Here is a 24,881-nt window from a genome sequence, read left to right on the forward strand (position 1 = left end):
AGCTATTATGTAAGGATGATGATTACATAAATATGGAAAATCAAAATGTTCTTTCACCTATTTACCTGTGTGACATGTAGTTCAACATCATGCTGAGAACAGCTGTCTACTTTATGGGGAACAGTACGAACGAATCCTTCCACATCCATTATAGACTCTTTTGTGATTCTGCAATTAAATGCAAGATTTTTTTCAAAAATATGTATGCCCAGTGGAACCTTATTATTTGTACTAATGACTTTGAAATATCAGTTAATCAAAAAGCATAATTTATTCACAGAAAATTCACAATTTTGATACCGTACATTCCATTTTAGATCTCCTTCGAGGCCTTCCATTCCCTGGGCCTAAGCCCATCCATGGTTAAGGTCTAAAAGGGTAATAATATCAGAGTCTGGATTCAATTAACATTAAAAAGAATTTTAAATAATCAACACAACTCAACACAACACATAACAGTTTGGCCACTTAGCCTCTCCTTAGAAAAATCTGTATGAAGTCCTTACTTCACAGATCTTAATGAGAAGAGTTCCTGCCCCTGCCGCTAGGAGGCGGGCCTCTACTATCTAGATACTGTCTTCGTCTAAACACACTCCGCACATAATCATTAAAATAACGAAACGTCTGTTTATCCACAAACAGGATTCGGAGGGTCTCCCTCTCCAGGCTACCTATAGACAATCTTAAAACATTTCTGAGATCCTCGTAAATCACACATTCCAACATAATGTGCTCTGATGACTCTGGATACCCACAATAGCAAGTCTCACGATCTCGCAACCCCAACTGATACAACCTCATGGCAAGTCCGTGTCCTGTTAACAAAAAGGTGGCTTGCAAACCAAATTGCAACCACCCTTTTTTCTTATCCACAACTTCAACTCTCGGTAAAAACATATACGTTTGGCGTCCCTTATCTGATCCATCCCAATCTTCTTGCCACATCAACATAATTTCTTGTTTAATACGTATCTTTTCTTGTTTCACATTATCTCTATTATAATTTCTTCCTTCCTCGGGGCAAGATGTTATCCCCATAATCTCTTTTCTTATATTTCTCTTAGTATAATATATTAGACCAGATAACAAGACACTATACTGGACAGGGAACTTCCCAGAGATCACCTGCAAGGCCACTGTCGAGACAGTTCGACATGCTCGGGTAATTGCTAATAAAGCAAATCTTTGTGCTTGTAAAAGATACTTTTGAATTTTTACTAGAGGAACTCTATGAACCCAAGCTCCAGAGGCATAAGTTACAATGGGAACAAATAAACATTCATATATCAAGTTTATAGAGCGGCCTTTTATTCCCCAATCGACGCTTATAATCCTCCGGAGCTTTGCATAAAGAGATCTAATTTTTTCTCTCAAATATATTACATGTTTTGTAAAAAATAAACGTTCCTCTAGCAACAAGCCCAAATATTTTACCTCCCTCACATATCGAACTGAATCATCCAGAAGCCTCACAACAGGGGCACGATTTCGACTCAACCTACCTTTTAACAGCATTTGAACGGTTTTTTCTTTCGAAATCTCTAACTTATACCTTCTTGCCCATACTGCAAGTTCACTCAGCACATTTACTGACCTCTCTTCTATTTGTGATCTTGCATCACCTTCAACCAAAATTACCAAATCATCCGCAAATGCTATCTTTGTTATACCAGAGATTTCAGGACTCAGAAATTCATCGAAGACCAGGTTCCAAGCAAAGGGTCCAATCACCGAGCCCTGTGGACAACCCCTATACACATTTCTACTTATCTGAACATATTTAGTCCTAACAATAACTTTTCTAGTTACAAAATATTCCCTTAACACCTTATATAACTTATCGGAACATTTCGTATTTCTAATTCTATACATTATTCCATCCCACCATAGCCGGTCGAATGCACCCTTAAAGTCTATGAATATACCAAGGACATATCTCCTCTCACTGCACTCCACTCTCTGCACCAATCTATAGGCTGCATCTTCTGTCAAATTATCCTTTTTAAATCCATACTGATTATTCGACATTAAGCCTTTCCTTTCATATATAATCATCAGTCGGTTAATTACTAACCGTTCATATATTTTTCCTAGTACAGAAAGAAGGGCAATCGGACGACATGCCCCCGTCTCATTCAACATTTTATCTACACTTTTAACTAACAACTTTACCTGTGCTATCTTCCAGCTATGGGGGAAAATCCCTTCTTCAAAACATTTTTTATACATATTTTCTATTATATCAGGATACATCTTATACACTTTCTTTATCACAACAACTTCTAATTTATCCAAGCCTGGTGATTTTCCATCCCTTGCTCGGTCCACAGCCTCCATCACTTCAACAGAAGAAAATTCTTCTTCAGTTTCTTCACTATAATATTCATCTACCTGCTTCTTCATCCATATTTGTTCTTCATCAAGATCATCCATATCCACCGGAAGGAGCCCATCCAATATCCTGCTCGTAGATTCACTCCAAGACAAAGTTTCGTCCTCTACTGAACCTATTGAATACGAAATTTCAGAGAGACTTCTTTTATTGTTTAAAACCTTATATATCGAATTCCAAGGGTCTCTAGATCCCTGCTCATTTACAAACTTTTTCCACTTTTGAATTTTAGCATCATTGACAGCACAAGTGAAGGCACGTCTGGATATTTTATACTGTTCTTTTACCACTTCCGCCAAATCTACATCACCTCTTCTTCACAATCTCTGAAACAATCTTCTCTTCTTGAAGACTTCTTTTCTCATACGACCCAATTCACTTGTCCACCACAGAACAGGACGGTTCACACTTCTTTTCTTGAAGTACTTCCGACACAATTCTTGTAATAATTCAGTCAATTTATCAACATATTGAACAGCTGAAAAACTCATCCAATTTACTAAACCTACTCTGTCTCTATAATCGCTTTCAAAATTTGACCACGTGGCATCACTAACATTTTTTACATTGAACCTTTCTATATCACAATACACTCTACTATTATTCTTAATCTCTATCTCAAAGAGTATGACATTGTGATCACTCGTGGTGTAATCTTCATAAACATTCCAATTTCTAATTTTTACAGATACCGTACAGATAATAATTAATTTATTCATAGGAAATGCAATGCTTGTACAATCATCTGCCAAAACGTTATGACCAGCCCTGCTCTATGAGTGGAAACATCCCACAGCATATAGGAGAGTGACGTCACTAACTGGTGAAGCATATACATTGACAGCATGGGTAGTGCTAGTCAGTTTGTCAGTGCAAAGCCTATATAATAGAAAAAGGGATAGACCTGATAGTTTGAATGGGGAATGATTTGCAGCACTAAGAAGGCAGGGGCTAGCATCTTAGAAACTGCAGGCATTGTCAGTTGTTCAAGAGCCACCATATTGAAGGTATGGTGGGAATGATCTGAAGAGAGACACACAACCACCCAACGTGCTGGGATGAGGAGATCACAACTAGTTGATATTAAAGGTGAAAAGTAGTTGGCATGTGCCATCTGGGACAACAGATGGCTCATAAGCCTGCAATTAATGGCAGACTACAACTAGAGTGCACAGAGGAACATTTCTGAGCATGCCATCCAGTGGATGCTCTTGCAGATAGGCTTACAAAGTGGGTGATTTGTTCATTTGCCCATGCTGGCCAACTATCATTGATTCCTCTGCCAGTGGACACAGAAGCACCATTACTGGACATCGGATGACTGGAAAAGAGTCGCCTGGTCTGATAAATCATAGTTCCAGCTCTATCATGCTAGTGGACAGATGCATATTCAATGGCAAGCAGGGGAACAACTGCAAGCAGACTGCACTGTTGGACAAAAACAGACCTGCGGCATTGGTATCATGGTTTGGGGGATGTTTTCATAGACATTCCACATCCTCACTGAACACTCTCACCATCACATCCTATCTCAGCATTTTTTCAGACCAAGTTTTGCTCTACATAGTGACTGTGTATCTAGATGGCACTGAACTATTTCAACAAGACAATTTCCAGTGTCATAAAGCCTGCATTATGCAGGAATGGTTCGAGGATCATGACCAAACATTTTATGTGCTCCCCTGGCTGCCAAATTTCTCCAACATCAATCCTACTGGACACAAGCCTATCAATCCTATATCATTTGTGGGATGCAGTGGAACACAGCATTTGCAAAGTCCACGGCAGTGCCTGACTCTGTAACATCCTTCTGTTAAGCTGATCCAGAATAACTGAGGACACCTTCCATGGTCTCATGGAGTCAATGATACATCAGATGGAAATGGTTATCATGGCAAAAGGCAGCCCAACGCTCTATTAGATAGGTGGTCATGTTTTGCTCATGAATGCATGTATAATATTGTCTATATAACCCCAGGGGCTCACATCTGGTGAGTATGGGCTTGGCACACCCAGGGTCCTCAGCTGGATATCATCATTCTTCTCTTTCTTGGTGATTTCCTTCTACTTCTCTCTCTCTCTCTCTCTCTCTCTCTCTCTCTCTCTCTCTCTCTCTCTCTCTCTCTCTCTCTCTCACACACGTGCACACACACACAGGGTAACTCAAATTTTTTTTGGCTGGTGCAGCATAAGCCTCAGGCTTCCTTGCACCATATGGCTAATAATAATAATATCGGTGTAGATACACCATAGATAACTCTTAAGAAACTACAAAGTAGTTGTTGTAGAAGGCATAATTTGCTCTGTTTCTCATATTGTGCTCTTCCTTCACGACGAGTTGCCATGATGCCTTCTAAAACAATTACTTCGTAGTTTATTAAGAATTGTCTATGGTGTATCTACACCGATATTATATAGATAATAAACTCTTACCGTATTATGCCTTGTGCATTTAGTTATTTTTAAGTATAATATTGTATATAAACTTACCCATAAGAGAATATTATCTGTGCAACTTAATGTTACATTTTTTTTAATCATAAAAGATAAAATTAAATTACAGGAAGTAAGAGTGCTTTGGCTTGGGGGAGAAATGAAGGGGGCGATTCTCCAACACATCACGGTCAAAAAATGTGCGAAATGTGAAATGTTTGCGGACCTTTCTAAAACAGGACATGATCTAGCCAAGGAGGATGTCTTTGTGCCTAGAGTGTCAAGAAATTAGGTGCCAACTCAGCATTCTGATGGGGATCTATGAGAGCTTGGGGTGTAGGGTAAATGCCCTCAAAGAAATTAACATAAAGAGCCCATCAAGCTCTCAGCTGCCCAGCTCAACAGCAGAGCTCACTACTGTGCATCACGTAACACAGAAGCAATCTCCAAGGCAGAATATGCTGGTCCACAGGAATTAGTTATTGTTGGTGACTCTATTGTCAGGAAGACGGAGAATATACTATGTAAGAAGGATAGGTGGAACAGGACCAGTATGTCTGCCAGGGGCAAAAGTTGATGACATTGTAGAGCAGATATCATCTTCAAGGGCACAAAAGGTGATATCGTTGTACACGTTAGAACTAATGACATTAAGAGTAAGAGATCTGCAGATTTACTCAACAAGTACAGGTCAATGTTGAAAAAAAGTCGCAAGTTAGAGTTGAATCTGAAAGTATCTGCAATCCTGACCAGACACGACAGGAGGGAGTATATGATGCGAGCCTTGTCAATCAATTCAGCCCTGGAGAGATTGTGCAAGGCTCATGGGGTAGAATTTTTTTCAGTGCAGTCTGTGCTTGTTGACAGGAGAGACTGCTTTTACAGGGATGGGGTACACTTAAATAGAGAGACTGCTTTTACAGGGATGGGGTACACTTAAATAGAAAGAGCGAAAGAATATTTGCTGATGCTATTGAGGCAGTGTTAGGTGGGTCGGACAACTGGTAACTTGGGGGGATACACAGACAAAGATTAACAGTGGCCGCAAGCATAGACAAAAGTGATTCTTGCACTGCTTCTATTAGAATGAGCAGCAGCCTGGAAATCAAGGTGTTAGAGATTTCCAGAACTGCTGGAAGTCATAGTGGAACAAGGAAATACGTGGGCTGTATTAAGGTAACTAAGAGTAGAAACAGGTGCAAGGTAACTTGCATGTACACCAATGCTAGGAGTATAGTTAATAAATTTGATGAGTTTGAAGTGCTCGTCAAGACATCAAAGGCAGATATTGTTGGGATATCAGAGACATGGTTTGTTTGTTATTTGGTTTTTAGGAGCATTAGCAACTAAGGCCATATTGCTCCGGGGATATGCAGTGGTCATTCCCTGACCTTTCCACATCCTCCGTATTTAGTGGTCACAGGCTCAAACCCCGGTCTAATCAAGAAGCGTGTGCTACACACTACTGCTCCTGCCCACCTGGCTATGGAGACACCTCAGAGATATGGTGTCACACAGATATAAGCAGTGGAGAATTGGAATTTGGGGAGAAAAAGTGTACATTTTCAGCGCAGAAAATGTACACAAAATCTAGGGAAGTGCATCCAATTGACATTGGTAGACAATGCAATGTTGAGTCAGTTTAGCATGACATAAGCACTGGGAAAGGGAAAATGAAATTAGGTGTGTGTTATAGGCCGAATGAATCTGATGAGTATAATGAGCAATTCAGCAGAGAGGAATAGAGTGGGCCAGTAAATCATAATGTCGTATAATGGGGGATTTTAACGTTCCAGATATTGACTAGAACTTGTAGGTTGGTCACTCGCACACTAGCAAGACTTTTGTGGATTTATTGGATGACTATTTTCTACAGCAACATGATTGTAAGAGGGAACCAGAGGGAGTAATACTCTTGATCTGATAATCAGCAGTGATCATTCATGCATTAAGAATTTGCAGATAAAGGAACCACTGGGTGATAGTGATCACAATGTACTGATGTGGGATTTACTTAAAGATGTGACTATCACATCAAGGGTAAAGGGAAGGGTTTTTGCTTTTTTAAAGGTGACAACAGGGATCTCAGACAGTTTTTAAATTCTATACAGTGGGATCAACTGATGATGTTACCAACACTGAATTCTAAATGGGAAGCCATCAGGGACTTAGTCTTGGAGGCTACTAGGATTTTCATACCAACTAAGAAATACTGTGAAAGCCTAAATGGATGTCAGATGAATTAATGAGGCTTGTGGCAGAGAAGAAAAATGTATGGCATGCATATAAATTATCAGGTGACATAAAAGCCTATGGCACATATAAAATAGTCTGTAATCAAGTCATAAAGGAGGATAGGTTGGCAAAAGCAGATTACTACAAATCTTTGGCAAACGATGCAAAGAAAAACAGCAAAGAGTTCTGTACTTATGTGAACTCTAGAAGGAAAGTGATGAATCAGATTGGACCACTTAACATGCATGGGTTGACTACTAATGATCATGCTCAGGTAGCTGATAAACTGAATGAGTATTTTACATCTACATTCACACATGAGGAGTTATTCAAGGAGGGGAATGCCAGAAGTTTATCAAACTCTTACAGGGAGATAACTGATTTTGTAATAACCGAAAGCAAAGTGGAGGAGAAATTGTTGAAGTTATAAGGAAGGTACCTGGGGTGGACAGGATCTATCCAGTTATATTAAAGGAGGCAGCAAAGGAAGTAATCAAACACTTAGCCATAATTATGAGAGCTTCCTTGGACTCAGGGGAGGTCCCCATGGACTGGAGGTGTGTAAATGTGTCACCAATTCACAAAGGGGATTCAAAATGTGACACAAATAACTATAGACCTGTTAGTTTAACTTGTATTCCGGGGAAAGTAATGGAGTCACTGGTTAAAGAAGCATTGCAGGATCATCTAGACAAGATTGCAGTAATAGTTAAGACACAGCACTGGTTTGTTAAAGGGAGGTCTTGTCTGACCAATCTGATTGGATACTATGATGTGGTCACAAAGGAACTGAACGCCAAAAATAATTTTGATATCATATACTTGGATTTCAGGAAAGCTTTTGATACTGTTGCACATGGAAGACTACTGTACAAATTGAAGTGGTATGGCTTTAAGGGTAAGTTTTACTATGGATAAAGGGATGGTTGAGTGGGAGACGACAGAGAGTGGTAATCAATGGACACTGCTCTTCATGGATGAATGTCATAGTGGAGTTCCCCAGGGTTCGGTGCTGGGCCCATTGTTGTTTTGTGTATTCACCAATGATATCGATGAAGGTATATCATGCTTAATGTCCAAATTTGCAGATGATACAAAGGTTGGCAGGGTTGTTAACAACAGTGAAGACAGTATGCTGCTCCAACTGGATCTAGATAAGTTGGGCAAATGGGCTGAGAAATAGCTACTGAAGTTTAACATTGACAAATACAAAGTACTGCATATGGGTAGCAATAAACAAAGAGAAATGTACCAACTGTGTGGTACTACACACAGGGAAGTGGAAAGTGAAAAATACCTGGGGATAATTGTGTGGTCAGATATGAAATTCACTGAGCAGTGCAAACAGGCTGCCAGAGCAGGTCATGGAGTCTTCTCAATGATATGTAGGAATTTTGCTAGCAGGGACAGGGAGGTGATTATCCTGCTGTACAAGGCAATGGTCTGGCCACACCTTGAGTACTGTGTACAGGTCTGGAGACTTCATTTTAGGAAGGATACAGAGTTGCTAGAACGAATACAAAGAAACAACAAGATTGGTGAGGGGAACAAAGGGGTGCTCTTACCAAGAAAGGCTTAAGTTCTGCAAATTGCAGCACCTAGAGAGTAGGCACATTATCTGATTGAAGTGTATAAGGCCTTGAATGGGTTGAGCAAGCTGATTGCTGATGGAATTCTTCCTCTTGCTCAGATTAAGAACCTGAGGGAGCATAGATTCAAACTGACGAAAGACAGTTTGTTCCACAATAGGGAGTTTGTTCCACACTGTTTGCAAGGTAAGGAAATACTCAGATGACTGGATACTTGCAAAGATTCCATTCAAACAGTTGATAGTGAACCTGGTTTCCTAAACAGCATTAAGCTCAGACTTTTTTTTCTGTATCCAAATTGAAACTGAGATTGAAAGGATGCCAATTTGATAGTGTTTAGTTCTGTGGTGACATTCTTTTGAAAGTCAAATACTATTAAATTGGCATCCTTTCAATCTCAGTTTCAATTTTAATGCTGTTTAGGAAACCAGGTTCACTATCAACTGTTTGATAGTAAACCTTGGAATAGTCTGCAAGGGACCAAATACAATTGTTACAGCAGGAGAGTAAGAAAATACTTTCCTTATCCATATTTTGCCTTGTTTTAATTCAGTCTCATTACTTTTTTCACCACACTGTGTACATTGACAATAACTCTTAGACTTCTGGGGATGACCAGTGCTGCTACTCGAGCAGTTAGAATCAAGTTGCCAATGATAAATTAACACTTAGAATTTGGGTTGCACGATTTGATTCATCCTGTACGAAACAACATGTTTGTGTTTAGCCAACATTTTATGATGAAAAATAGATTTTGATAGTATATAACAGAGTTATGGTGCTCAATACATTCTACGTTGATATCAATTTGTAGAAGAATAAGAGAAATTTACCTCAATATGATATGTAAAACACTTCCGTATGATACTCTCCAGAAATTAAAACGAATAAAAGATTAATGCAAAATGATTACAGTAAAAAATCAATTGAACAACTCAAAAATTAACTGAAATTCAAACACAATTTTAAAAAAAATAATTAAAAAATCAATTAAAGTTAAATGTAAATTTTGAAAAATGTTTTTCCTTCCTGAAGCAGACAATGACCATGTGTCGTGATCACAGGAATGGAAATTACGGAGTGTGTGTGAGCTTGAATCTTAAATAGAGAGATTATTTGTCCTCATGCATGCACGAGAAATGCCGCGATTATCTGTCTTCATGCATGCGTGCAAAAAGACCACGAATCAGAGATTAACTGATTTTTCAATTAATTTTTTAAAATTTGAATTTTAGTTAATTCTTGAATTGTGTTCAATTGATTTTTTACTGTAATCATTTTGCGTTAATCTTTTATTCTTTTTTATTTCCGGAGAGTATCATACAGAAGTGTTATATGCATCATATTGAAATAAATTTCTCTTATTCTTCTAGATATGAAAAACAGAAGAAGTTTAACACTTTACTGCTGTTTCAATGAAAACAATCACATGAGGTGTAGGGAGAACTTTGTGGGCTAACAGCATATTTATTTTATAAATACAATTAAATACCAAATCTATTGTTTTTCTACTTACAACAAACTGATATTCAATTATCCATGCACTTCTAAGAAAAATAAGATAAAATAAAATAATGATAAACAATAGCACTGCCAAGGCTTTTTAACAAAAAAATATCCTGCACAGCATGGATAATCAAGATAACGCTGTACAGAAATAAAAATATAAACATTACCTCAAGCCTTCATTTCATAAAAATAAAATTCTGTTCAAATCACAATAGATTTTAACTGTGGATTATCACAATCACTAAACAATTCTTAATGTTATTAAGGCTGTAGACCATTGATGCTTATGGTTTCCAGTCAAATGTATTAAGACTCATTTCATCTCAAAATAAGAAAAAATTTATTTATTCCCTTCACAGTAATTACAGAAACTGAAATGAATCACTTGGCCTGGGAGATCTGCAATGTGCACGCGATTTGATCAAACTTTTTTTGAGGGCAATGGTCATGATTAAACCTTTTCTAAAGTATTATATACAAATGAAGGTCACCCGATGCAGTAGTCTTTTACTGCATAGCATTAAGGGAAAGAATCTTTGAGGAGGGATAGGAAATGGCTATATGTCATGTTGTCCACATAAAAATGGTCTCTAGCAATAGTGGAAATTAAATAGATAAATTTGTCAATTAAGGCTAGTAAACAGAGAGTTCTGAAAGATTTTTTTAAGCACAGATGAGGAAATGTTAATGTGGTGCCAATATTTCATTTCTTTAGAATTAAATCACTTGAGAACTGAAAAAGATGGAGTATATTCCTTTAGCCAAATATTAAACAGATTTTAAGGACTAAATTATATATAAACTAGAGAACTTCATACTTATTTAATAATTCTAGTGGGTGTAGCTCTGAAACAGACAATGAGAGTGAATTTTTTTTTTTTTTTTTTTTATGTAAACCCCAAACATGAGAGGTATTAGAACCTATAGTACTTAGTACCATGCTTGGTTTGGAGGTTGAGAAGACAAAAAAAGATATTTGTTGACATTGGACATGAACTTCTGTAGACTGTAATTTTCAGGAAATACAAATGAAGGAAGGTTGTTCCAGAAAAGGGCAGTTGAATGAATAAACGAGGAAGACGAAAAGTTTGTTCGATCAAGTGCAGCCACTAGCCAACATCCATTTACTGCCCAACTTCAAACTCAATCGGACTGTTTTGAAAGAGAGAGTGGGAATTATAGAAGCCAATTCAGAAGAACAGTGCCCATGGAAATATCTGTAGAAGAGGCATGCAGCAGAAACAGTACGTCTATGAGACAGCGAGTGGAGAGACTCTGTTAGAGATGAATCATTAATTAACCTAACTGCCCTCTTCTGATTGGAATCAAGAAGCCTGAGAGAGGTTTTGGGGCACCATCCCAGATGTGGGAACAATATTCCATGGTAGGGCAGATTTGCGATTTATACAGAGTGAGCAGCTGTTTGGAAAAAAAGTAAAGGCAAGAGCGAAAGAGAAAATCAAATTTTTTAGATGCAGATGAAGCACTATTTGTAATGTGCTTGTGCCAAAAGAGAGAGATTAGAAGTCAGGGTAATCCCAAAAAGAGGTATATCATTTTGCCTAGAAATTCGAGTGTCACCAAAGATAAGCATAGGAGAAGAAGAATCCTTTTTGCGAGATATAAGTCAAGACTGAGTTTTAGAAGGATTGAAATCAACTGAGTTGGGTTTGCCCCACTGGAGAATTACCTGAAGACCGGCATTTAAGGAATTGGTAGCAGATTTTCGAGAAGTTGAAGCTGATTGACCAGGCCAAGGTTTCTCAAAATGGAAAGTGGAATGCAATGTGCTATCATCGGCAAAACTATGGATAGGATTTCCAGTCAATGGAAGGTCATTAATATACAAGAGAAAAAGAGTGGGGGAAAGAACTGAACCTTGGGGGACACCGGCATTAGTGGAGAAGTCAGAAGACAGAGAGCCATCTACCATCACAATCAGTGAGCGATCGGAGAGAAAACTGGATAACCAATTACAAAAAACAGTTGGCAAACCATAAGATGGAAGCTTGTTTGGAAGACCTTTGTGCCAAACACGATCGAAAGCCTTTGAGATGTCAAGAACAGCTACTTGTGTTTCACCAAACCTTTCCATTGAATTAGTCCATAAATGGATAACATAAGCCTTCTGGCTTATGTTATCCATTCACCAGTGGATCGACACTGACGCAATCCATACTGGCGATCATTGATCAGCCGAAAGGTTTCTAGGTAGTTTAAGAATTGGCGGTTAATTGATTTCTCCATTATTTTAGAAACAGTAGAAGTAATTGTAATGGGACGATAATTGGATGGGGGAGATTTGTCACCCTTTTTAGGAACTGGCTGGATATGAGCAAATTTACAAGCAGAAGGAAAAACACCTTTGGAATAAGAAAGTGATAAAAGGCGGCAAAGAATAGGAGTAAGTTCAGGAGCACAGATTTTGAGAACAAGTGGAGAAATACCATCAGGATTTGGATCTTTCTTAGCATCAAGATTCGTCAAAATCCTTCTGACATCCTTTTGACAGAAGACCACAGGCGGCATTGAATGGAGCATATTGGAAATGGTGGGAAGTGCTTTACCAATCATTAATACATCAGTTGAAAGAAAAATGGGATGCTGGCAGGTCAGCTTTATCCTTGGCTGAAGTGACAACAGAACCATCTGGTTTGGACAGAGGTGGGAGCAGAGATGGGCAAAAGTTGCGGCCAATAGCTTTGGCAACAGATCAGAGTGCTCGGCTACCATTAGGGCAAGAAGTGAGTTTTCTACTCTTAGTCTGTTCAAACTCTAGTTTAGACTGATTAATAACTGCTTTACAATTGTTGCGAGCTTTGGTGTAGGCAGAAAATGAAACTGAAGAATTAGAAACAAGCCAATTACGATATGCAACGTTCTTCTCTTGAACAGCCTTAGCACAGTTATTGCAAAATCAAGGTTTAGATAAAGGATGAGATTTTAAAGTGGAGTGTGGGATAAAGGATTCCATTCCTGCAAGAATAATTTCACTGACACAATCTGAGCAAACGCTGACATCAGAAGTTTTGAAACAGTAATCCGACCAAGGAAAAGAAGAAAAGAATTCTCGCAGGTCATCCCATTTTGCATTCTTGTAATGCCAAACATGAGGTTGGGAATAGCATTGAGATAAAGGCTCCATTAGAGAAGAGACAATCACCAAGTTGTGATGTGAAGTGCCTAAAGGACCTCTCACTTTGACCGTGTACTTAATAGGGTTGTTTGTGAGAAAAAGATCAAGTGTGTTGGCTGTATGATTAGGATTGTCCGGTATTCTTGTAGGTAAATGAACAATCTATGCTAAGTCATTAGTAATTGCAAAAGCCTCAACATCTCAGACCTGCTGGGTCGGTGTGACTAGAAAACGGAAGCCAGCTGGAGTGGTGACATTAAAATCACCAAAGAAAATTACCTCGCTGTTAGGAAAGTTGGACTGGAGAAAGTCAAGTTGCAAAGAGAGGAAGTCAAAGAGCTCCAAGTGATTAGTGGAGTTGGGAGAACGGTAGAGACAACAGATGAATCTGACATAATGAGGTAGAGAGATTTTAAGCCAGAGGAGATTCCAAATTAGCAAGTCTCTGAGAGGGCATCTGAACGGACATATACACAAATTCCACCTTTGAGGCAAAAGGAATCATAGAGTGAATAATTTGGGCAACTGAGATGAGCAGTAGTTGAATCAACTGATAACTGAGATTCTGTCAGAAAAGTATATGGGATTTGGCAGACTGCAAGTGGAAATGGACGTTGTTGAGATTAGAATTGGGACCACGTATATTTGTGAAATGAATTAGGAATGTTTTGGGAAGGTTTAGATCTTTTCGCAGATAAGCTTGCTCTATTAGTTTGACAATTCACGGTGTATTCGTTAGTAAGAAAAAAGTGGGTGGGACATGCTGTATGAAGTAATGAAATTTTTGGATATGGCGTACACATGGCAAGAATGTACTCAGATCCTTGACATAACGTGGCCTCTACAATGCCCCCCGCATAAACACTACTCGGACTCCCTCCAGTCACTATCTGGCAGAGTAGAAGTAGCAAGATTATACACTAGCTGATCTCGGAAGCCTCCTTAGAGAGTTACCAATAGGTTCGGTTCCGGTGTACTAACTAGGGGCCGGCCTGCGAACACTTGTTTTTAGAGCTATACCCTCGAATGTAAGGAATATTGGTTCCCCGCCACGATGTTCATCATAACCTCAAAAGTCATCAATCATACTGCATGATGGAAGAGATGGGGAAGGGTTGACCAGAACTTAGCTCTAGAGACTAAACGTGGGTTCCACCACTTCAAGCCTCCAATAAGCAAAGTGGTGGTATTACACCGGTTGATGAGAGTCATCTACCACCTAGTACTGCCTGGTAACATAGAGGGGCAGCATTCCTCCATGTGGTGTGGGTGCCACACCTCGACTCCTGCTTACTTTGGTTCACACCTGGGTGGTCACCCACCATGAACTTGTGCATGGCAGTTATACCCAGGATTACTAACAGTCCCCCATTGTGAAGGTGCAAGCAGAGGATTTGGCTGTCACAGACCGCGTCCGGACTTCAGAGACCATCTGTTGCCTTCACAACGAGATAGTGGTATTGCACTACTTCAAATAAATAACAGTAGTCTTCTCTACTAGAGAAGCGTTATTTATTTGAAGTAGTGCAATACTGCTATCTTGTTGTGAAGGCAACCACAATATGAGATTCAATTAAAACGATGCCTCCTACGCTACTTATGTAGTTCATATTTATGGGTTAACTATGGTGTGTTTACACCGATACTATATATAGATGAATATTATGTAAATGATTTGTATTCGCTGAAGAAATTCTGTGCAGTCTGAAAATGATAACAATATTAGATTACTTGTTAATGAATCATTTTAGGAACTTTTGGTAACATATCAATTAACTTCATGTTTTTTAACTTGTAAATAACTGGTTATGTTTGCTGGAATGAATTTTATACATGAAATTGTATAATTTTTTCAATATACTGATAGATTTCTTATATAAAGTAATTATTTAGTAGCGAGTCATTTTTAACCAAAATTTTCATCGGAATAAAACTTATATTAGCATTTGTGTAATATCAATCATTTTATATTTGTATGACCAATTGATATTGGTCGTGTAACCAATTGGTATTGTTCAACTGATATTGATATTGGTCGTGTAATATCAATCATTTTTATTTATAACCAATTTATATTGGTCATAAAATGATAACTGCTTAACTGAATAAAAGTATACCAAACAGTTAAAAAATAAAAAGTCAAGGTTTTATTTCTGCAACTGGTCAAATGCATAAGCAGCCAGAGGCATAGAATAACTTTTAGTATTAATATTGACAATATGAAGCAAAGCTTATATAGCACCAGCAAGAAAAAAAAAAAAAAAACACCTTAATTTGGCTTAGAGAGGGGCTTAGAGGGGAACAGGTATCCTTTGTGTTATCAGACACTCAGCCTAAAACACTGATGGATCCAATATCTCTCTATTACAGAAGATTTAGGAGAAGTCCGGTTGGCCTGCCTCCCTAAAATCCACTCATGCACACCTTCTCGATGGTAAGCCCTGTTACGTCACTTAGGTGCAACGAACGTGTAGAGTGGTTCTCTTCAAGATGCCTGGTCAGCGTGAAGAGGAAAAGACCAAACCCTCCAGCAATGAGAGCACAACAATACAAATGGCCCTCAGTCCCCAGCAGCTTTCACTCTCCCTCTTACGGCAGCGAGAGGATCAGAGTGGAAGCAGTGGGGTGCTAAGAATCTCTGGGTACGACCAGGCTGCCATGCACGGAAATTGAACTTGGCCTGTTATAACGTACGATCACTCATCGGTGAAGACAGGATATTAGAGCTGGAAAAGGAATTAGAAAATGTGAATTGGAATATCATCGGTTTGGCTGAAACAAGAAGAAGAAATGAATCACTTATAAGTTTATCAAGTGGAAATCTGTTGTACACCAATGGACACAGTGAAAGGAGTGAAGGTGGAGTTGGGTTTCTGGTCCATAAAGATTTTAAAAAAAATTTTAAAAAAAAATTAAACATTTTGGAATTCAAAAGTACATCACCAAGGGTGTCAAGACTAATACTCAAGATTTCTAAGAGGTACAAGCTAAAGATTATAATGATTTATGCACCAACATCGAGCCATGATGATGAAGAGGTTGAAGAAATGTACACTGAAATTGAGAGTCTTCTAGATGAGCAGAAAACCCACTACACTATTATTATGGGGGACTTCAATGCTAAGGTTGGAAAAAGGCAAAACAGGGCAGAAAGAGGAACTATAGGAAATTTTGGAATTGGTGAAAGAAATAAAAGAGGTGAAAGACTTGTGGAATTTGCAGAATCTCAAGGAATGTCAGTAATGAACACTTTTTTCAAGAAAAGGGTGAACAGAAAGTATGGAAGAGTCCAAATGGATTAACAACTAATGAAATCGACTTCATCCTCACTAACAGAAGATATATTGTGAATGATGTTACCGTCCTGAATAAGGTAAATGTTGGAAGTGATCACAGAATGGTAAGATGTACACTTGATATAGATGTAGGAAAGGAAAGGAAAAAACTGACTCGAGTAAATAATACAAAGGTCTTTGAAATAGCAGAGGAGGAGAAAAAGCAGTATGTACTGGAACTTAAGAACAAGTTTGAGCTTCTGCAGACTGCTCAGGACCAAGATATCGACGAGGAATATTACAACTTTCTGAAAGTGATAAAGCCCAAGAAACCTATAGGGAAACAGAAATCCAAAGAAGAAAAAATTAGTCAAGAAACACTTGTCATTATAAACAAAAAAGGAGGCCAAATGAAGAGCAAGAAAAACACTGACAGGGAGAAAATTGAATATACTGAGTTATGCAAAGCCATTAGAAAGAGACTCAGAGAGGACATAAGAAGATTTAACACAAGAAAAGTAGAACAAGCATTAAGGGAAAACAAAGGATTTAAATCAGCAGCCATGAGCAGTAATACAGAAAGACAAATGATACTGAAACTGAAGAATAGCGATGGTGTACTTATAAACAGCAGAGAAGGCATAATTCAAATAGCAGAAGACTACTATAGAGAATTATACAAGGAGCGAGGGAATGATACCAGCAGTGGGGAAGATGGATTGCAAAGTAGCAACACATACGACATACCCGATATTCTTCCTGATGAGGTAGAACATGCATTGAAGAAAATGAAGAATCGGAAAGCCCCGGGGGAAGATGAAGTTACTGTAGAGTTGTTAAAATTGGGAGGAAGAGACATAACACAAAAACTGGCAAGGCTCTTCACAAAGTGCATTAGAAAAGGTGTGATGCCTAAGCAGTGGAATAATGCAATCATAGTTTTGCTGCATAAGAAAGGAGATAAATCAGAAATTGGAAATTATAGACCAATTAGCTTGTTATCCCATATCTACAAGTTGTTCACAAGGGTCATTACTAACAGATTAGAAAGAATACTTGATGAGAATCAACCGAAAAAGCAAGCTGGCTTTAGGACAGGATTCTCAACTATGGATCACCTTCACGTAATATCACAGCTAATGGAGAAAGCAAATGAATATAAAACACCATTATCCCTGGCATTTGTGGATTATGAAAAGGCATTTGACTCCATACAGCATAAGGCAATGTTTCGGGCACTGGAAAGACAAGGCATAGATACTCCATATATTATGATTTTGAAGAAAATATATGAGAGTGCTACATCCTTTATTAGACTAGACAAAGACAGTAGCAAATTTAAAATCGAGACAGGAGTTCGACAAGGAGACACAATATCTCCGAAGCTGTTTACTGCTGCCCTTGAGGAAGCTTTCAGAAGATTAGACTGGTCGCAGAAAGGAGTCAATGTGAACGGAGAGTACCTCAACCATTTACGATTTGCAGATGACATTGTGGTCATAAGCCACGATCCCAAAGAATTAGAGGAAAATCTTAATCAGTTATGCACAGTTAGTAAGGATTTTGGACTAAAGATGAATATGGCTAAAACAAAAGTAATGATGAACAAGTATGCCACGGAAAGGGAAATAATGATTGAAGGAGCAGTAGTTGAAAAGGTGGAGTCATATACTTATCTGGGACAAGTTATTAGCTGTAATAATGATAAATGGCTGGAAGTCAAGAGAAGAATAAATTTTGGATGGATAGCATTCAGGAAATATAGTCACATACTGAAGAGCAATATCCCAGTTTGTCTGAAACGTAAAATAATGAATCAATGTATACTCCCCACCATGACTTATGGAAGTGAAACTTGGGCACTCACCAAAAGAATGGAAGAGAAGCTAAGAACTACACAGCGAAGAATGGAACGAATTATATTGGGAATCAGACTGTTAGATAAGAAGAGAAAGACATGGATTAGGCAGCAAACTCAAGTAAAGGACATTCTTATCAAAACTAAAGAACTAAAATGGTCTTGGGCAGGACACATAGCTCGAAGACATTGATGACAGATGGACTAAGAAAATAACAGAATGGTACCAAGAGGAGCTAGAAGAAAACCTGGAAGACAAAGGCGGAGATGGATAGATGAAATTCATGAGTTTTTGAGTAGTAAATGGATGGCCAGTGCTCAAAACAGAAGGAACTGGAAAAGTTGCTGGAGAGGCCCTTCATCCTGCAGTGGATTGAAAATGGCTGATGATGATGACCTTAATTTTTCTCATCCCATCTAATATTTTTTATACAAACCTTTCAAACTATTCATCTCCACAACAGTAGGTGGAAGATTATTCCAAAAATTGATTACACTTTAGTTGAATGTGAATTTCGATTTTTTGCACAACTAATCTACAAGAATTATTGCACGCCTCTGTAGCCAGGTGGAAGGAGCAGCAGTGCATAACACATGCTTCTTGATTAGACCGGGGTTTCGAGCCCATCACCACCAAATACGGAGGATGCGGAAAGGTCAGGGAATGATCACCGCATATTCCCGGAGCAATATGGCCTTAGTTGCTAATGCTCCTAAAAAAAAAAACAAACAACAAGAATTATTTTCTAATTTAAATTACTGCTCCCTTGCATGTTACTGAGAAAGGGTAACAATGCCATCAGCATTTTAGTTTACTTAATTCTTTTTAAAGCTTATATACTTCAATTAGGTCATTGCCATGAAGATGCTTAGTTTCCAAAAACTGCAATTTAGAGAACTCCAATCCCTTCTGGTAAGAATATGTTTTGTTTGCCCAACTAATCTCACTGCTCTTCTCTGCATCCTTTCCACAAATCTACATCCATTCCAGAATGATGTTTCTAAACCTGTATGTAGTATTCCAGATGTAGCTTAACCATCACCTTATACTACAGAATGATAACTTTGTCTCTGCTGGCCAAAGTTATGAATTATTTTGCCCGATTAAAATAAACATCACATTGACTGGCAACAAAGGTTTCCATTTTGGCGGAATTACTTTAATTTTATAAGTCACAATTTGTTATATTAATTATTAGCATTAGCATTAGTAGAGGCATTTGATGCAAGAAAGCAAGCTTATGCAGCATCAGCCAAAAAAAAAAATAAAGTAAAATAAATAAATAAAAAATAACCACTTCCACTTCAGCCCTCTGTTCGTTCGAAATACCTGTCTAGCTGAGCCTTAAACTTATTTAGGCTATCAACTTCCACGACAAGGGGATGGAAGTCTGTTCCACCTACCAACACCCGCTGGCTAAAGGGCAAATTTCTGCACATCTATCCTACATCTGTCTTTCTCAATTTCAATTTATGCTCTCTCAGGTGATTATTCTGAGCAAGAGGAAGAATCCCATCAGCATTGAGCATGCTCAAAACCATTCAAGGCTTTGTACACCTCTATCAGATCACCTCGCTGGTGCCTAGTCTCCCAGGACACTGTAATTCGCAAAAACTTAAGCCTTTCTTCGTAAGACCACCCCTTTGTTCCATTCACTAATCTTGTTGCCCTTCTCTGTACTCGTTCCAGCAGCTCTACATCCTTCTTGAAATGAGGCCTCCAGGCCTGTATACAGTACTCTAGATGTGGCCTGACCATTGCCTTATACAAGGGAATGATCACCTCCTTATCCCTGCTAGAAAAATTCCTATATATCATTGACAATACACCATGAGCTACTCTTGCAGCCCGTCTGCACTGCTGAGAGAACTTCATATCGGCCTGCACAACCACCCCCAGGTCCCTTTCATTCTCTACCGCTGTCAGTGTAGTACCACAGATTTGATACGTTGCTCTGGGTTGCTGTTTCCCATATGTAGTACTTTACATTTGTCAATGTTAAACTTCATTTGCCACCTCTCAGCCCATCTGCTCAACCTTTCCAGATCCTGTTGCAGCAGCATAGTGTCAGTAGTGTCCTTGACAACCCTGCCAACCTTCGTATCGTCTGCAAACTTGGACATTAAGCTTGATATACCATCATCAATATCATTTATAAATACAGAAAACAATAAAGGACCCAATACTGAACCCTGAGGGACTCCACTAATAACATTAGTCCACGATGAGCAGTTTCCATTGATTACCACTCTCTGTCTTCTCCCCCTCAAACACCCCTTTATCCATAGCAGCAATTTGCCTCCAATGCCACACTGCTCCAATTTGTGAAGCAGTCTTCCATGTGCAACAGTATCAAAAGCCTTTCTAAGATCCAAGTATATAATATCAAAGTTATTCCCTGCATCCAGTTCTTTTGTGACTGCATCATAGTATCCAATCAAATTGGTCAGGCAAGACTTCCCCTTAACAAAACCATGTTGTGTCCAAGCTATAACTGAACTCTTGTCTAGATGATCCTGCGGTGCTTCTTTAACCAGTGCCTCCATTAATTTTCCTGGAACCGAAGTTAAACTAACAGGTCTATAATTACTTGTGTCAGCCTTTGATCCTCCTTTCTGAATTGGGGTTACATTTGCACATCTCCAGTCTGTGGGTACCTCCCCTGAGTTCAAGGAAGCTCTCATAATTATGGCTAACGGATTGCTTACTTCCTTTGCTGCCTCCTTTAATATAACTGGATAGATCCCATCCACCCCAGGTGCCTTTCTTGTGTTAATCTTCAACAATTTCTCCTCCACTTTTACTCTCAGTTATTACAAGATTCTCTAGCTTACTGCTAGAGTTGAATACACCTCAGGCCATTCCCCTAGCTGAATAACTCCTCATGTGTGAATGTCGATGCAAAATATTCATTAGTTTGTTAGCTACCTGAGCAGGGTCATCAACAGTTGACCCATCGACATCAAGTGGACCAATCTGATTCATCCCCTTCCTTCTAGAGTTTACATAAGTAAAGAACTCTTTGCTGTTTTTCTTCGCATCCCTTGCCAAGGATCTCTCGTAATCTGCTTTCGCCTGCCTAATCTCCTTTGTAACTTGGTTACAGATCAACTTGTATCTATCATAGGCTTCTGTGTTACGTGATAATTTGTATGTATCCCATGCATTTTTCTTCTCTGCCATATGCCTCATCAGTTCATCTGACATCCATTTAGGCCCTAAACCTTGAACAATATTTCTTAGTTGGTATGTAAAGCCTAGTAGCTTCAAAAATAAGTTTCTTTGAATGCTTCCCATTTTGAATTTGCTGGTTGGTTGCATCATCAGTTGATCCCACTGTATAGAATTTAAATACTGTCTCAGTCCATCGTAGTCGCCTTTACGAAAGCAATACCCCTTCCCTTTACCCCTAATGGTAGTTACCTCTTTGAGTATCTCCCACTTCAGAACACTGTGATCACTGCCACCTAGTGGTTCATTTATCTGCAGATTCTTAATGCATGAAGAATCACTACTGATAATCAAATCAAGAGTATTAATCCCTCTAGTTGCCTCCCGAACATGCTGATGTAGAAAACAATCATCCAATAAATCCACAAAAGCCTTGCTAGTGTGTGAGTGACCAGCCCTCAAATTCCAGTCAATATATCTCTGTCATACTTTTCAGGTATATCATTGACAGAACTCCATGAGAAGTTCTGGCAGTCTCTCTGTACTGCTCAGAGAATTTCATATCAGACTGTATAATCACACCTAGATCCTTTTTTTTTATCAAGCGCCTTGAGTTTGGTACCATTCTTATCTGCTGGCCCACTCTGTAAATTTATCATTAGAATTATCACAATCATTTGGCCTATAACACATTCCTACTCTCATTTTTGTTTTCAGAGCATGTATGTCAATTTAATATTACACTGGCCACATGTCTCTGGTGGTTGTACCATTTTAGAGTATGTACTTCTTAACCAAAATCATCACTTCTCATCCTCACTTCAACTCCCTGTTGTCTGTCCTATTTGTACACATTATAATCACCAATTCCAATTATGCATTCCCAGTACAAAGAGTGACACTATGTTTTTATTATCCCAATGACGTTAGCATTTGATGTCTTAACCAATACTTTAAACTCATCATAAAATTTATTTACAATGGCATTAGTAGAAGCATATGATGCAAGAAAGCAAGCTTATACATCAGCCACACACACAAACAAAAAAAAAAAAAAAAAACCCTTCCCATTTCACCTATCCATTCACTCCAAATGCGTCTAGTTTTGGCTTGAACTTATTTAAGGTTTCGACCTCCACTACAACAGATGGGAAGAAGTTTGTTCCAACTATCAACCACCCACTGGCTAAAGGCAAATTTCCACACATCTATTCTACAAAATTGTCTTTCTCAATTTGAATTATATCCCCTCAGGTGAGTAATCTAAGCATGAAGAAGAATACAATCAGCATAGAGCTTGCTCAAACCATTTAATGCCTTATAAACCTCAATTCAATCACCTCAGAGGTGCCTAGTCTCCAGATGCTGCAATTTGCAGAACTTAAGACTTTCTTGGTAAGAGCAACCCTTTGTTCCACCCAACAATCTCATTGACCTTCTCTGTACTTGTTCCAGCAGCTCTACATCCTTCCTAAAATTAGGCCTTCAGACCTGTATGCAGTACCCAAAGTGTGGCTTGACCACTGCCTTATACAAGGGGACAATACCTTATCTCTGCTAGAAAAATTTCTGTATATCATTGACAAAGCAATGTCTGCAGAGCTCAGTGCTCTTGCAGCCTGTCTGCACTGCTCAAAAAACTTCATATCTGATTGCACAATTACCTCCAGGTCCTTTTCATTCTCTACTACCTTGAGTGTAGTACCACACAATTGGTACTGTTACTCTGGGGTTACTGCTAACCATACGCAGTACTTTACATTTGTCAATGTTAAAACTTCAGTTGCCTCCCCTCAACCCATCTGCTCAATTTTTCTTGATCCTGTTGCAGTAATATACTATCATTACTGTCATTAACAACCCTGCCAACCTTCGTATCATCTGCAAACTTTGATATTAACCCTGATATACCTTCATAAATATAATAATAATAATAAAATTCTTTATTTGCAAATTTTTTTACAATGATACGATTCCTGTTACAGGCATCCAGAGGAATCTAACAATCTAATTGGAGACATTATATTTACTTACATACAACCTGCTAAAAAAATAGAAAAACTGCATAGAATGCAAAGAACTTCTATATAATACATAGAACAGTAATATAATACATACAACATTCGGAAAATACATAATCACAGCAAATATATCACTTTTCTCCAAACATAAGGTTAATCTAAATAGCTTTGAGTTATTGATAATTGCAGGACACCTTTCACTTGGAGTCAGTTTTAGTTTTAATGACAGTTACAGGAATAGTGACTGCATGTGAATATGGATTTTTTCTTGTTTTCCTTTTTCCCTATATGGCGAATCACTGGACCATAGATCAAAATCAATGTCTGCAGAGCTCAGTGCACCGATGATGCTGTTGGGAAAGTGCTGCTTGAAGGTTGAGGGCTTCTAGAGGTTTGAGCAGAGCACTGGAGGGTTTCTGAGAGTCCTACCAAGGATTTTCCAGCCCACGAATTCCCAAATGTTGTTGAAGTCGGGAACTGCAGAGCACAGATTGAGTGCCATTGTGAGTTTCCACACATATGCCAAGTGCTGGGGCTGGGGGTGTAGCTTAGATTTTTACAGAGCTGTGATCTTGATGCCACATAGGGAAGGTGAGCCCAATTGTTGGCGCACTTGAGGACCCAGAATTCTAGATCCCAAAGCATCTTCAGGGTAGACAAAGGAGCTGCGGACCAGATTTCAATACTGTAACTGATGATTGAGCCAAAGTAACAGAAGATATATTTCCTGACTATTATGCAATCTACAGAGGTCGAGTTTGCATGGCCCAGAAGGCTCATAGCACTTTTGAGTGCAGTTGCTGGATTTGATCCTTATATGTCAGATTTTCATCCATTATCACCCCTAAGAATTTAACTGAATGAGTGGCGACGAGTAGATGCCCCGCAATGGAGGGCTCCAGAGAGGCTGCTGGATTGAGGTCTACTTGTGCTCTCGGGGAGAAGATGATATACTTTGATTTTTTTTGGGTTTAGTTTTAGCCCAAAAAAGGCACAGAAGGAAGACATATTTGTTGAGGGTAATAGACTTCGACAGATTCTTTGCTGGTTCTGGTGAAGTGTTAGCAGGGCTTGGTAGATAGCATACGATAACGTCGGCATAGGCCATAAATGCAGGTATCTCATTCATCAGCAGTAGAAATATTGCTGAAAATAGAACTGCCGACAGACATCCACCTTGGGGTATGCCGACTTCCACCTGCTTGGTGATACAGTGATTCCCTTGCTGGAAGGTGAGAAATCTCTTGGTGAGTAGACTTCT

General features: G+C 38.8%; 1 protein-coding gene across 1 annotated transcript in view; it reads right to left on the bottom strand.

Annotated features, from left to right (window-relative positions):
- AspRS (aspartyl-tRNA synthetase) overlaps positions 1-24,881 on the bottom strand; it is a 306,084-nt gene that overhangs the window by 243,620 nt on the left and 37,583 nt on the right. Inside the window, exon 4 of the mRNA XM_090380710.1 lies at positions 66-168. Coding sequence (XP_090236836.1) covers positions 66-168 — 103 coding nt within the window. The remainder of the gene's footprint in view (positions 1-65; positions 169-24,881) is intronic.

This window comes from Mastigoproctus giganteus, chromosome 9 (assembly GCF_048544385.1).
Source record: "Mastigoproctus giganteus isolate SK-2022 chromosome 9, ASM4854438v1, whole genome shotgun sequence".
Taxonomy (NCBI): Eukaryota; Metazoa; Arthropoda; class Arachnida; order Uropygi; family Thelyphonidae; genus Mastigoproctus; species Mastigoproctus giganteus.